The sequence below is a fragment of the Cetorhinus maximus genome, unplaced genomic scaffold, assembly GCF_964194155.1.
Source record: "Cetorhinus maximus unplaced genomic scaffold, sCetMax3.hap1.1 HAP1_SCAFFOLD_696, whole genome shotgun sequence".
NCBI lineage: Eukaryota > Metazoa > Chordata > Chondrichthyes > Lamniformes > Cetorhinidae > Cetorhinus > Cetorhinus maximus.
In genome coordinates, this window is record NW_027596638.1 from 13,970 (window position 1) to 29,858 (window position 15,889).

The window sequence follows — 15,889 nt, forward strand, 5'->3', positions numbered from 1 at the left end:
GACTGTCAGGAAGAAGGAAAAGAGGAATGTCTAAGGGCCAGATGGAAAGATGTGGTGGCCAGAGACAGAAATGCAGTGGGATTGGAAGAGGAATGTGTGAGTGACAGGAGGAGATGGAAAAGGTGATCAAGCAGCATTGTGGTGACCCCAAGTAAAATGGGACGAAGATGAAGAAGAAAAAAACAGATCTCAATGAACATGGTTCAGTCCTGGGTGTGGTTAACAGCAAAATCGAATCACGGGAGTTACTTATGAACTCGCTGGTGTTTAAGCAGGTTGGATGACCGAGTGAATCTCTTCCCACAGTCCGAGCAGGTGAACAGTCTCTCCCCAGTGTGAATTAGCTGGTGTATAGTGAGGTTAGATGATGTCTTGAACCCAGACCCACAGTGAGAGCACCTGAACGGTCTTTCATCGGTGTGAACATGTTGATGGGATATCAGTTCCCCAGAACTTTTAAAGCACTTCCCACAGTCTGGGCATTGAAAAGGTCTCTCATCAGTGTGAATTCGTTGGTGTATCAGCAAGTCGGGTGACCGAGTGAAGCCATCTCCACACTCTGAGCAGGTGAATGGTCTCTCCCCAGTGTGAGTGAGTTTATGTAAATGCCGGACTGAGTGAATCCCTTCCCACATATGGAGCAAGTGAATGGTCTTTCTCCAGTGTGAACTCGCTGGTGTATCAGCAAGCTGGATGACCGAGTAAATCCTGCCCCACACTCAGAGCAGGTGAACGGTCTTTCTTCAGTGTGAACTCGCTGGTGTCTCAGCAGGTGGGATGACTGAGTGAATCTCTTCCCACAGTCAAAGCAGATGAATGGTCTCTCCCCAGTGTGAACTCTCTGGTGATTCAGCAAGATAGATGAATGGGTAAATCCCTTCCCACAATCCCCACATTTCCATGGCTTCACCCCGTTGTGATTGCATTTGTGTTTCGAGAGGCCAGATGTCCGGCTGAAGCCTCGTCCACACACAGAACACGTATACGGTTTCTCCTCATTGTGAACGGTGCTTTTTCCTTCCATGTTCAAAATCTAATGATATTCATGTTACGGTAAATTGGGTAACTCTGTCAGATTCTGATGTGATGTTTGGTTTCAGTTTCACGGCTGCAAATCCTCTCCTTCTAAAAACCTGTCAAATTGATTTAAACCAGAAAACAGGCAGTGAGAGAGAACCCACAAAAACACAAAGGCACCAGAAAAGTGACCATGACCAAGAGGGAGAGAGAGAAAGAGCGAGAGAGAGAGAGAACTGCCTTCTTAAAGTGCTACTGTCCATGCGATGTAGGTACACCCACAGTGCTGTTAGGGAGGGAGTGCCAGGATTTTGACCCGGTGACAGTAAAGGAACAGTGATACATTTTCAAGTCAGAATGCTGAGTGGCTTGAAGGGGAACTTCCAGGTGGTGGTATTTCCATGCATTTGCTGTACTTGTCTTTTTAGATGGTAGCGGTCGTGGGTTTGGAAGATGCTAAGAGTCTTGGTGAGTTCCTGCAGTGAATCTTGTAGATAGAACACACTGCTGTCACTGTGCATCAGTAGTGGAGGGAGTGAGTGTTTGTAGATGGGTGTCATCAAGCGGGCTGCTTTGTCCTGGATGGCATCAAGCTTCTTGAGTGTTGTTGGAGCTGCACTCATCCAGGAAAATAGGGAGTATTCCATCACAATCTTGACTTGTACCTTGTAGATGGTGGACAAGCTTTGGGGAGTCAGGAAGTGAGTTACTCCTCGCATGATTCCTAACCTCTGACCTGCTCTTGTAGCCACAGTATTGATAAGGCTAATCCAGTTCAGTTTCTGGTCAATAGTAACCCCCAGGATTTAAATGGTGGGGGTTTCCGCAATGGTAATGCCATTGAATGTCAAGGGCTAATGGAGAGATTCTATATTATTGGAGAGGGTCATTGCCTGGCACTTGCATGGTGCGAGTGTTTCTTGCCACTTTTCAGCCCAAGCCTGAATATTGTCCAGGTCTGCAGCATTTGGACATGGACTGCTTCAGTATCTGAGGAGTCACGAATGGTGCTGAACATTGTGCAATCATCAGCGAACATCCCCACTTCTCACCTTATGTTGGAAGGAAGGTCATTGAAGAAGCAGCTGAAGATGGTTGGGCTGAGGACACTACCCTGAGGAACTCCTGGAGTGATGCCCTGGAGTTGAGATAACTGACCTCCAACAACCACAACCATCTTCCTTTGTGCTAGGTATGAGTCCAACCAGTGGAGAGTTTTCCCCCTGATTCACACTGACTTCAATTTTGCTAGAGCTCCTTGATGCCGCAGTCAATCAGTTGCTGCCTTGATATCAAGGGCAGTCACTCTCACCGCACCTCTGGAGTTGCTGGAGCTATGTTAAAGGTGCTTTATAAATACAACAAATTGTTGTTGACTTGGACCTATATCACCATTCCTTCATCATTGCTGTATGAAAATCCTGTAACTCCTTATCTAACTGCATTGTAGGAGCAGCTTCACCACATGGACTGCAGCGGTTCAGGAAAGTCAAACATCATCTTCTCCACAGGTAACTGGGAATAGGTAATAAACACTGCTGGTCTTGTTAGTGATGCCCAAATCCCAAGAATAAATTTTAAAAACATGCATATGTCAAATAGATCAAAAGCATCAAAAGAAATCCTTGTTCCTAAAACAGTTACATTGCCTGGACAGTGTCTGTTTATTAACCTGGTCTCACCTAGTATCTACCTCCCTCGACAATTTCACATCGGAAATTGCTGGGCCCAACTGGGTTCCAAAGTCCTCGGGGTTAAACCCAGCAGCTTCTCCTCCGTCTCCACTCCAGCTCAAACTGATACAACAAAGGCTTTCAAAGGGAATTGAATAAGCACCTAGAAAGAGAAAATTGCTGGGCTACGAGGAAAGGGGAGGAGGGTGGGACTAGCTGATTTGTCCTTGAGAGCGCCAGCATGGGAATGATGAGCTAAATGGCCTCTGTCTGTATTATAATCATTCTATGACTGCATAAAAAATACCTACACTGGGGGCCAGGGACCAACCTCTACAACCAACACCCACCCTGATGCAAATCAGTTTTTAATTGGTCCATCTCTGTTTCTCGATTCAGTTCAGAGATAAACACCTGTAACAAAAAAAAGCAAAATACTGCAGTTGTTGGAAATCTGATATAAAAAGAGCAAGTGCTGGAAATACTCAGCAGGTCAGACAGTAACTGTAGAGAGAGGAAGAGAGTTAACATTTCAGGATGTGGAGAATCAATTCCAGGGAATAAAAATGGAGCAGAATTTGATGGTCAATATGAGCTCATGAGCAGAAAAGAAACGATCTTTAGTGCAGGAAAAGCAATTCCTGACCATTGGAAGATAAAGCTGGTAAATCAGTATTGGATAGCCAGGGGATGAGTAACGGTGGAAACCTCATTTAGACACATTTGGAAGAAATAACAGTAATATACCAAACATGGTTAAAATACATCCAATATTAGAGGCAGAGGAAGTTAGACAATGGCATAGAGGTGGTCAGGGAAGGCAGAGTGAAACAGAGTAACGGATAGACATGGATTCAGAACCACAGTAAAGGAGCCACACCAGCCCCAGAGCCATGGAACCAGAGCACAGCACTAAAAACTCTAAATGGTAGATGAATGTTCAATAATACTCACTTCTGAAACAATTTCACTGTTTTCAAAATTTTAATCTGCCGGAGCCTGCAGTTGAAAAGACAGCAGAAACACTGGAGTTAGAGAAAAATCTCATAATTTTCAAATCTTCTAACTCCCTGTAACAGAGATGACAAAAGCAATAAATGTCAGTTCAGGATATAAGTTTAGAAGAGACAAATATTTCTCTTGGTTTCAGTTTGCTGTGTGTAAATCCTCTCATTCTAACCCCCTGTTAAAGAGATTTCCAAAATCCATCACCGTCAGTCCAGGATAGAAATTCACAACATTCTCTCCACCTGCTGCCTGTCCCAGGATTACTTAAGCACTAGTTAAACAACACCTAGAATATTGTGAACAATTTTGGTCCCCTTATCTCAGGAAAGATATAGTGGCATTGGAGGCAGTCCACAGAATGTTCACGAGGTTGATCCAGGTATGGAGGGATTTTCTTATATGGAGAGGTTGAGTAAGTTGGGTCTGTAATCATTGGATTTTGGAAGAATGAGAAGTGACCTAATTGAAACATACAAGATTCTTCGGGGGTTTGACATGCTGAGTTGCTCTCCCCTTGTAGGCGAGTCCAGGACCAGATGGCATAATCTCAGAGTAAGGGGTCGCCCATTTAAAACAGAGATGAGGAGGAATTTCTTCTCTAAGAGAGTAGTCAATCTGTGGAACTCTTTATCACAGAGGGCTGTAGATGCTGGATCGCTAAATATATTGAAGGCTTAGATTTTTAATCAGTAAGGGAATCAAGGGTTATGGGGAAAAGGCAGGAAAGTGGAGTTGAGGATTGTCAGATCAGTCATGATCTCATTGAATGGCCTACTTCTGCTCCTACGTCTTATGGGACATATGTGCATTGGAAGCAGTTCAGAGAAGGTTCACTCGGCTGATTCATGGGATTAGGGAGTTTATTTTCAATGCAAACGTTAAGCAGTTTGAATTTATCCTCATTGGGGATTAGAAGAATGAGAGGTGACCTTATTTAAACCTGTAAGATTCAGGGGTCTTGACAGGATAGATCAGGGAGGACGTTTCCACTCAAAGAGGATTCTAGAATTAATGGGCCAGTTTAAAAATAAGGGGTCTCTCCTCTCAGGCTGAGATGAGGAGGAACCTCTTCTCTCAGAGTGTTGCTAATCTTTGGAATTTTCTTCCCCAGAGAGCAATGGAGGCTGGCTCATTGCATATATTCAAAGTTGAGTTAGATAGATTTTTCATCTACAAGGGAGTTATCGGGGGCTGGCAGCAAAGTGGAGTTAAGGTCACAATAAGATTAGCCATGTTCTTATTGATGGCAGAGCAGGCTCGGTGGCCCACTCCTATTTCTGATGTTCTTAGGGTGGCCGCGCAAACGCCCTGCAGCACCTTGACCCTCTAAAGATGGTGGCAATTAACTCGGGCCTGTCACCAGCTCTTGTGCGCAGAGAGAATGAAATCGATGAGTCAATTATTTTTTTTCTCCTGGTCACGGGGACCCTGAAGCCCCGCCCCGCCCCTCTGTTGCATCACCAACACAGCCGCGCATGCGCTCCGTTCCCCGGTGGCCATTAAACTGGGCCTCTTCCTGGGAAAAAGCCCCAGAGCTGTAAACGCAGGACCCGTAGAGTTTTATTCAGGCCTTGCGGCCTACACCAGGTCTTTCTGAAGCCTCCTCTTCCTCCCCACCCCGACTCCCGGCTCCATCCCTCCCTCCCTCCCTCCCTCCACCTCAACCACTCTCACCCGCTGCAAAAAGCGTCTCCCGCAATCACAAGGCTCTAACCAAAGTGACACTGCGCATGCTCTGGACACCGTCCAATATTGCTCCTGTGCACTGGGCTCCTGTAGAGGGAATAGGGCACATTCACATTCGCAGGGGATGTTGGGTAACAAGAGCGCCATTGATACTCCAGACAGAGAAGAGCAAATAATTCTGTTACCAACTGAGATAAATTGATTTAAAAATCACATAAATTCTTGTTAATGCCGTGTTTCATTTCTCAAAGTGATTCAAACCGCTGCTCTCCTGTGTTTTAAAAACTTTTCTGACTCTATCTCTTCCTCTGAAGGTGTTGATTCAGGCTGGCTGCAATCGCACAGTAGCTGCTTCCTCTCTCTTGATCTCGCTATCCCCTGATACTGAATATTCACAGTTTTATAGAATGATACAACACAGATGGAAACCATTCGGCCCATCATGCCTGTGCTGACTCTTTGGAAGATCTATCCAATTAATTCCTCAGACCTGTTGGCACTGTCAGAACAATGTATATCTGCTGTAGAGATGGAAGCGGTGAATGGAAAAGGTTTTCCAGTTGGATACTTCTCAGACACACTCACCACTGTGGAAAGATCAATTGTCCAGTTTATTAAGCAGAATTGACTGTTCACTGGTTGGTTAAGCACACAGAGTACTTGGTGGAGTTAAATTCAAAAATTTTACACACCCCCATATACTGCAGTGACATTATTAGTTAAAGGCCAAGGCAAGGGAATATCCTTGGTGTGATAGAGTAAATGAATTGAGATACAAAGCAATGATATTAACATCATAAAACTGAAAAAATTACCAATTGGTTGGAATGTTGCAGTATGAAGGAACTCCACATACTTGTCAGGTGAAAGAGGCCATATACAATGGACCTATTAAAGCCACACCACTGTTAGACTCCACTGGGGTTTATGTGGATGAGTCTTGGTTTTATGAACAGGGACCATATTAGACTGGTACTACATCTTTGATTCCCCATGTCAGCCGTAGTATCCTTAGTAAATGCCCACCACAATACTTAGTCCAGAAATCTGAGGTTATTGTGATCAAAGCCCTTCAAACCGTCACTGATTGAATCAGGAACTATTCTGAAACCTCCTTGGGTTGTAACTCCTTCAGGGAAAACCACTTTCTCTGGCAAAAAAAAAACACAACAGCAAGGAAACCACTCACCCACCACTCCAAACTCCGAATGATTTGGGATATTGCTGGTCAGTGTCCGGGGCAATTTGCTATTTGTAAGGCGAAGGTACATCAACAGCAGGAGTTAGTGAAGAGGGTAATAACCAGGCAGACTGACTCACTAGGAAAGCTGCTGGGATGTCCTTGGGATCCACCCAAAACTCCATCATTGGCACCGATATAACAGACTCCAGTTAAACCTGATTTTAAAATTTGTCAGGATCCTGACCCTGATGTGACTATAGTCAAAGAGGCCGTACACCATAGGAGACGTTACCTCATCCCTCACAGCAAGTAAGGACTCGCTCATCCGACATGACGAGGTTTTTCTATTACATGGATGGGTCTAATTTTTCTTGAGTCACACCTCAATGGCTCAGAACAGGATTCATTTTATTTATGGGTCAAATTGGGGACATGTTTCTCTTTTTCAAGTCATCGATATGTCACACAATTACTATTGGTGGCAGAGGATGCACCAGGGTGCACCAGGATGTCCATCATAACCGGAACCTGTGTCTCATCTGTGTCCAAATCAATCCAGATCTTCAAAATTTAAGGTTCTGATGGACACATCCTACCTGAATGATGTTCCTGGGAAGCATTGCAGGTTGATTATACAGGTCCATTATGCACATAAAAGGAGGGGATTAGGATATCATGGTAATTATAGATACGTTTACTTGGTGGATTCAAGATTTCTTGGTATGTAATAATGATGCAGTCACTACAGCCAATATCCCATGGGAATAGATCTTTACCAGATGGGGCTTTCTGAAAAGGATAGAGTGATATTGATTCTCATTTCACAGCAGAAGTAATGCAACAGCTCTGTCATCTTATGGGTATGTCACTACATTTCCACATCCTCTACCACCCAAAGTCCGGTGGGATGCTCGAGAGCTTTAATCACTCTGGATAAACAACACTGATAAAAGCTGTCGTGTAGTGAGCCCATTCAACACCTCCAGGGAGAACAACCCCATCCGTAACATTATCTCCTAAATGGGAGATGAAGTAATGTTAAAAAAAACATTGTGAAAAGGGCTAGGAGGCTATTTGGGAAGATCCATATGATGTTCTGGATAATTGGGAGAATAAAATCTTATACTATTTAATTGGAAATGGGGAAGGGAAGCACAATATCCAAGTTACTATGGAGATCAGTGTAAACAGCACAAAATGAAAAGGTCAGATAACTACATGGGGAATAAACGCTTGTGCTTGATTTTAACCAACAGGGACTTGATGTGGATGGTCATCGTGCTGCTGGACTGTGTCCAGGTTGAAGCCCTATGCATTTCCCCCAGATTGTCCTTTCTGAACTCCAGCCAGATGATGCTAAACACTCAATTGAGAAAGACAAAAATCTACAACAATGTGTTTAAACCAAAGTTGATTTATTCCACATTCAAACAGAATATTAAACTCAAGCCCAATGATGGGATTATTACCATCCGAGACAAACCCTGATTCTCACAAGGAACGTGGTTCAATCCTGCCTGAGATTAACAGCAGATTCCAGTCTCCACAGTCAGTTGTGAACTCGCTGGTGAGTCAGCAGAGTGGATAACTGAGCAAATCGTATCCCACACATGAAGCAGATGAACAGACTTTCTTCGGTGTGAGAGTTTTGGTATGTCAGCAGATCATTTTTACTTTTGGTATTGAAATGTTGTCTTATCAGTGTGAATGCGCTGGTGTCTTCACAGATGAGATGAAGTAATGAATCCCTTCTCGCACACAGCGCAGGTGAATGGCCTCTCTCTGGTGTGAACTTGCTGGTGTATCAGGAGATGGGGCGACTCAGAGAATCCCTTCCCAAACTCGGAGCAAGTGAATGGCTTTTTCCAAGTGTGAACCAGCTGGTGTTTCAATAGGTGGGATTAACAAGGAAATCCCTTCCCACAATTGGAGCAGGTGAGCGGCCTCTCCCCGGTATGAACTCGTTGGTGTGTTAGCAGGTTGGACAATTGCGTGAACCCCTACCCGCACTGAGAGCAGCTGAGCGACCTGGAACAGGAATGAATGTGTTGGTGCTTTTTCAGCCCACATGGATGTATAAAGATCTTCTCGCAGCCAGAACATTTGGACTCGCTCGTCACTGTGAAGCTACAGGTATCTCAACAGGGCAGAGAAATTAAAGAACCCCTTCCCACACTTGGAGCAGGTCAATGGCCTCTACTCAGTGTGTCTGAGTCGATGAGTCTCCAGCTGAAATGAGTAATTAAATACCTCCCCCCAGTCCCCACATTTATCTGGTTTCTTCTCAGTGTGACTGCATGTGTCTCGACAGGCCAAATGAATGGCTGATGCCTCGTCCACACACAAAGCATGTATATGGTTCATCCCCGCTGTGAACAGTGTTTTTTCCTTCCACATTCAAAGGCTGATATTGTCCGATTATGACTTGATATTTGTTTTGAGCTTCCATCTGCAATCCATCCCTTCTAACACCCTGTAAAATGAATTTAAAAAAGGGCAAAGGGAGTGAGGGAGAACGCACAAAAGCACAGATAGGTGATGAAACTGAACTGAATAAATTTAGTCATTTGTGGAACCAACACGAGGAAAAAGTGACCATGAAAACTGTTGGATTGTAAAACCTAACTAGGTCATTGATGTCCATCAGGGTAGGGAACCTGCCACCCAATATTGACCTAAAATAAGACTGTGGCCTCAGCAGAAGCAGATAGAGAGGTAGAAGTTTTAGGGCTGTGGCGTGGGAATGATACTGAAGGAGAGGGGTCTTATGCATTGACATGTCGACAAGAACTTAGACATGACCTCCTAAAACTGTGACTTCCACCCACTTTAAAGACAATAACAGCAGGTGCATGTGGAAACCTTTATGTTCATTTCAAGTCACACACACCAACCTGACTTGGACATCATTGCTGGGCGAAAATCCTGCAATCCCTTACCTAACAGCATTGTCAAAGTACCTTCAGCACAAGGACTGCTGTGGATAAGAAGGCCCACAATCAGCTTCGTGTGGAGCAGGTTGGATTTCACAGGATGTGGGCATTGCTGGCGAGGCCAGCATTTATTGCCCATCACTAATTGCCCTTGAGAAGGTGGTGGAGAGCCACCTTCTTGAGCTGCTGCAGTCTATGTAGTGTAGGCACACTACACTGCTGCTGGAAAGGAGTTCCAGGATTTTGATCAGCTGATAGTGAAGGAACGGTGATATAGTTCCACGTCAAGATGGTGAGTGGCTTATAGGGAAAATTGCAGGTGGCGGTGTTCCATGAGTCTGCAGGCCTTGTCCTTCTAGGTGATAAAAGTCGTGTGTTTGAAGGTGCTGTCGAACAAAACTTAGCGAGTTGCTGCAGTGCATCTCATAGATGATACACATTGTTGCCACTCTGCAACGGTGGTGGTGGGAGTGGATATTTAAGCTGGTCGGTGGAGTGTCAATCACGCAGGCTGCTCTGTCCTGGATGTTGCCAAGCTTCTCGAGTGTAACTGGAGTTGCACTCATCCGCTATATTTGCTGGCCTTGCTGGCAGAAGCCCACACCACAAGAATTAATTTGAAAAACTAAATGGAAATGAATTAAAAGCCTTTACTGAAATTATTGCTCTGAAGAGAATACTTGTTTACTTTGTAGGGGCTGTGTCTGTTTAGCAACCGAACATCCCAGAGGAATCTATCTCCCCTGGCAGTCCACACATTGGGAATTTTGAGGCTTAACTGGGCTGAAAACTACACAGAAGATTCTCCCCCATCCCCATTCCTTTTGAAACTGATACAACAATAAAGGTCCACTCAGGAGGCCAGGGACAGGCAAGGGCATCCAACTCCAATCCTGAGGCAAATACCGGAAATATTATGTTGTTTAAACAGAATATGTGCAGAGAGAACCGAGAAAGAATTCCATTCTGTTGAGTTTTTGCCAGGATGCAGAAAAACACTTACCTGCAGCTGCTCATTAATGGTGGCCATCCCTCCCACAAATCCCCGCGCCCCAGAAACCGCTCTATCCAACTCGCTCCTTTCCCCAGGCGCTGAGAGTGCGCATGCTCCCCAGGGCCAGCCGCGGGGCATTCTGGGCGGCTCCTTTGTTGTGAGTCGAACTCGGTGGAAACGGGAGAAGAAACCGGGAAGCGGCGGCGAGGATGGGGGAGGTGCTGCAGCATCGCTTTAATGGGCAGCCCCGACCCTCAGCCCCCAGCCCGGGGAGATCACCGCACGGCCGCCGGGCCCGGCCGCTCTCATTCGGCCTCTGAGAGCCGCACTCGCTGCTCCTGAGGCTGCGCTCGCCCCCCGCTCAGTTTCTCCATTGAATCCTGTTTCTCTCCTTGTTTCTCCCAACTCAGATTCACCGCCTCATTTTCTTTTCTCCCTCTGCGCCCCTGAACTCCATCTGACAGGGTCATGTTGGAGAGCGGGCATTGACTGTCCTGGGAAACAACAGCAAGAGGAGCTCAGAGGCCGGAGAAGCAAAGGAGCAGCGAGTTCAGTCACCAATCGGGGGGGATTGAGGACTGGATCCTGAGTCAGTCAGTCAGGGGAGTCAGAGTGAACCCCTGGGGAATCAGCCATCTCTGAAAAATTAAATGAATATCTCTTTTACCAATAACACAATTTAACATTTATCAGTTTAATTTTTAAAAATTCTTTGTTATCGCAATCCTAGGACATCGCTGCAGGAATTCCTCAGGACAGTATCCTGGGCCCAACCATCTTCAGCTGCTTTATCAATAACCTTTTTTCCATCATAAGTCAGACTTGGGAATATATTGACATTCCTTCATTGTCGCTGGGTCGAAATCCTGGAACTCCCTTCCTAACAGCGCCGACACCACATGGACTACAGCAGTTCAAGGAGGTGAACAGGAAGATTTGCTGACAGGAAACTCAAACCAAAAATCACGTCAAAATCTGACAGATTCACTCAATACATCAGGTGCTGGATATCATTGAACCTTAAATGTAGAAGGAGAAATGTTTTAACCAATTGCACAGCTTGAAAAAACATCTAATCATTCACAGCGGGGATAAACTGTGTACGAGGTTTGGTCTGACCATCCAACATGGACAGCCACGAGGACACTGGCACCATGGAGAAACCATGGAAATGCGGGGACTGTGGGAAGGGATTTGGTTCCCCATCAAAGCTGGAAATTCATCAACGCAGTCACACTGGGGAGAGGCCGTTCACCTGCTCCGTGTGTGGGAAGGGATTCACTAGTTCATCCAACCTTCTGAGACACCAGCATATTCACACTGAGCAGAGTTCAGTCATCTGCTCCGTGTGTGGGAAGGCAATCGGCCATTCATCAAACTTTCAGAGGCACCAGCAAACTCACAGTGGAGACAGGCCGTTCACCTGCTCTGTGTGCGGGAAGGGATTCACTCAGTCATCCTACCTGCTGACACACCAACGCATTCACACGAGGGAGAGACCGTTCATCTGCTCCTTGTGTGGAGAGGGATTTAACCGATTATCCAGGCTTCTGAATCACCAGAGAATTCACACTGGGGAGAGCCCATACACCTGCTTTATCTGTGGGAAGGGATTTAATCGGCCTTCCAAACTACTGACACACCAGCGAATTCACACTGGGGAGAGGCCATTCACCTGCTCCATGTGCGGGAAGGGATACACCAATTCATCTGACCTGTTGACACATCAGCGAGTTCACACTGGCGAGAGGCCATTCACATGTTCTGTGTGTGGAAAAGGATTCATTCGGTCATCCCACCTTCTGACACATCAACTTGTTCATACTGATCAGAGACCTTTTAAATGTTCTGAGTGTGAGAAGACCTTTAAAAGTGAAAAGGATCTGCTGACACACCAACGAGTTCACACTGGGGAGAGGGCATTCACCTGCTCTGTGTGTGGGAAGGGATTCACTCAGTCATCCACCCTGCTGACACATCAGCGAGTTCACAAGTGACTATGGGGATTGAAATCTGGTTACTGTTGCTGTTAATCCTGTTCAGGATTGAATTCTTTCATTCTGACAGCTGGAGTTTGTTTCTGCTGAAATATAATTGTGCAAAGATGGGTGGCAGCTCAGAAGATGGGACAGAATTTTAAAAAAGAAGAGGATGACTGAAAGATTAATAAAGAGGGAAAAATTCGAATATGAGAGAAAGCTAGTTAGAAATATAAAGTCAGATAGTAAGAGTAAATATTGATATTTAAAAATGAGAAGTGTTAACAAAGTGAAGGTTGCTCCTATAGAAAGTGAATCTGGGGAGTTATTAATGGAAAATAAGGAGATGGCAGATTAATTGAAGAGGTATTTTGCATCGTCTTCACTATAGAGGGTACAAGTAACTTGCCAGAAATGGCTGTAAATCAGGAATTGGAAGGGAGGGAGGAACTCAAGAAAATTACAGTCACCAGGGAAGTGGTATTGAGCAAATTGTTGGAGCTGCGGGCTGACAAGTCCCCCTGTCCTGATAGATCCTCAGGTCTTAAAAGAAGTGGCTAGTGAGATGGTTGATGCATTGGTTTTAATTTTCCAAAATTCATTAGATTTGGAGAAGGTTCCGTCAGATAGGAAAAGAGAAAATGTAACTCCTTTATTCAAAAAGGGAGGGAGACAGAGAGTAGAAAACTATAGGCCAGTTAGCTTAACTTCTGTCATAGGGAAAATGTTAGAAGCATTATAACAGGGCACTTAGATAAATTCAAGGTAATCAGGCAGAGTCAACAAGGTTTTGTGAGAGGGAAATCATGTTTAACCAATTTATTTGGGCCCTTTGAAGAAGTAATAGGTGCCGTGGATAAAGGAGAACTGGTGGATGTACTGTACCTATATTTCCAGAAGGCATTTGATAAGGTGCCTCATTAAAGGTTATTGCGGAAAATGAAATCTCATGGTGTAGGGGCTAACATATTGACATGAATAGAAGATTAGCTAGCTAACAGGAAGAAGAGAGTAGGCATAAATGGGTCTTTTTCTGGTTAGCAGGATGTGATGAGTGGTGTGCCACAAGGATCAGTGCTGGGACCTCAACTCTTTACAATTTAATATAAATGATCTGGATGAAGGAACCGATGGTACGGTTGTTAAATTTGCTGATGACACACAGGTAGGAAAATAAATTGTGAAGAGGACATAAGGAGCCTACAAAAGGATCCAAACAAGTTAGGTGAGTGAGCAAAGATCTGGCAAATGGAGTATAATGTGGGAAAATGTGACAATGTCCATTTTGGCAGGAAGAATAAAAAAAGGAGCATACTATTCAAATGGTGAGAGATTACAGAGCTCTGAGATTCAGAAGGATCTGGGTGCCCTGGTGCATGAATCGCAAAATATTAGCATGCAGGTGCAACAAGCAAAACTGAAAGAATGTTATCTTTCATTGTGAGGGGAATTGAATACAAGAGTAGGGAGGTTATGCTTCAGTTATACAGGGCACTGGTGAGCCCACATCTGGAGTACTGTGTGTAGTATTGGTCACCTTATTTAAGGAAGGATGTAAATGCATTGGAAGCAGTTCAGCGAAGGTTTAGTAGATCAATACCAGGAATAGGCAGGTTGTCTTATGAGGAAAGGTTGGACAGACTAGGCTTGTATCTGTTGGAGTTTAGACGGGTAAGAGGCAACTTGATTGAAACACATAAGCTTATGAGGGGCCTTGTCAAGGTAGATGTGGAAAGGATGTTTTCTCTTCTGAGAGAATCTTGAACTAGGGGCCACTGCTTAAGGGGTCGCCCGTTTAAGAAAGAGATGAGGAATTATTTTTTTCTCTCATAGGGTTGTGAAACTTTGGAATTCTCTTCCTCAAAAGGCAGTTGAGGCAGAGTCTTTGAATATCTTTAAGGCGGAGGTAGATAGATTCTTGATAAGCAAGGGGTGAAAGGTTATTGGGTCGGCAGGAATGTGTAATTGAGATTACAATCAGATCAGCCATGATCTTATTGAATGGCAGAACAAGTCCGAGGGGCCAAGTGCCCTACTCCTGCTCTTAATTCGTATGTTCGTATATAAGTTAATAAACCATATCAATGGGCTGCTGCTTAATATTCCGGATAAATGTCACATAGCATGTCAAACTTTGTTTTTCACACATTGTTGTACAATTTTGTCTTTCCCACCTGAGTGTTTAACATCACCTGGCTGGAGCTCAGAAAGGACAATCTGAGGGAGGATCATATGGCAGGAACAGAACTTTAGCCTGGACACAGTCCTTCTGGGTCACACTGAGAGGGACAAATGACACTTTGGTCTTTCTCATCTCTCTTCACTGACAGCAAAACCCATATGTGGGTGAGTCCTGAGGTGTGTAAGAAATGTGTCACAGCCACTTCTATGCAGTACATACAGCCTAAAGATGACCAAGGTCAGGCTGTGTGGAGTCCAAGCTCACAAAGAAAAATGGATGGAAAAATATAAACTCCCTGTAAATCTAACCCTCTGATTTCTGTTTGGAACCATCGTGGTTCAAAGCTCCTAGGCACAGAGCAGAAGGTTCCTTTACAACTGTGGTTGTTCAACCTCAGTCAGGCAGTCTGGGAACGTGCTTTTAAATCAGAGATTGATGTAAAACTGTGCTCTGTTCCTGACTGAAACTGAAATGGCAGGAATAAGTCTCCAGTTTAAAAATGACTGTGGTGATTATTCTGTGAAGTTTTTAAGGTTTATTAGTGACAGTCCTGAGTCCACTACTTTAAACCAATGTCAACAACAACTTGTGTTGACATAGCACCTTTAAAAAGTGAGACATAGTTAAAAATAAATAGTGTAAAGTCTGCATTGAAATAACACATGGAGGAATTCACATGATCCTTTTAACTACTGGGACAATGATACAACAGACATCTGATCTCCAGATAAAGAAGGACCTGCACCGTGTTTTCAAGAATTCCCTGTTATATTGATGTGTGTGTGTTAGATCCTAGGATTTTGTTGCAGTCTTCCTCAGTATTAACTGTACTTCCCAATTTGGTAATCAATTAATTCATATTAGAGGGAAATAAAGGAATACAGTAATGGTCAAGGGACTTGACTTAACATATCCCAGCATGCAAAACCACAATTGCTAAGTAGTTAACATTTAAAGTTCAGGCTGGGACAGAGAGAATGCTGAACCTTGCACATTCTCAGGGCTTGCGAGCATCAGCAAGGCCATATTAGACGAAGAAGAATGTAAATATGATAGATTGGGAGTTTTGGGAGTTAGGCTGGAGTCAGAGGATGGCAATAACAGATTAAGTGTGCTCTTCAACAGATAGGGGAAGGACAGATGGTTCCAGCTTAGATAGGAAGGCAGGTCTCTGCCTGGGTGAAGGTGGGGTCAGATGATGCATGTACTTTTGTACCAAAGACTTGTCTGTTTA

The 15,889-nt window shown here is 44.5% G+C and overlaps 1 protein-coding gene across 1 annotated transcript in view; it reads left to right on the forward strand.

Annotated features, from left to right (window-relative positions):
• LOC144674547 (uncharacterized) overlaps positions 1-15,889 on the forward strand; it is a 66,622-nt gene that overhangs the window by 11,581 nt on the left and 39,152 nt on the right. The window contains 2 exon segments of the mRNA XM_078535847.1: positions 8,002-8,134; positions 11,985-12,464. Coding sequence (XP_078391973.1) covers positions 8,002-8,134; positions 11,985-12,464 — 613 coding nt within the window.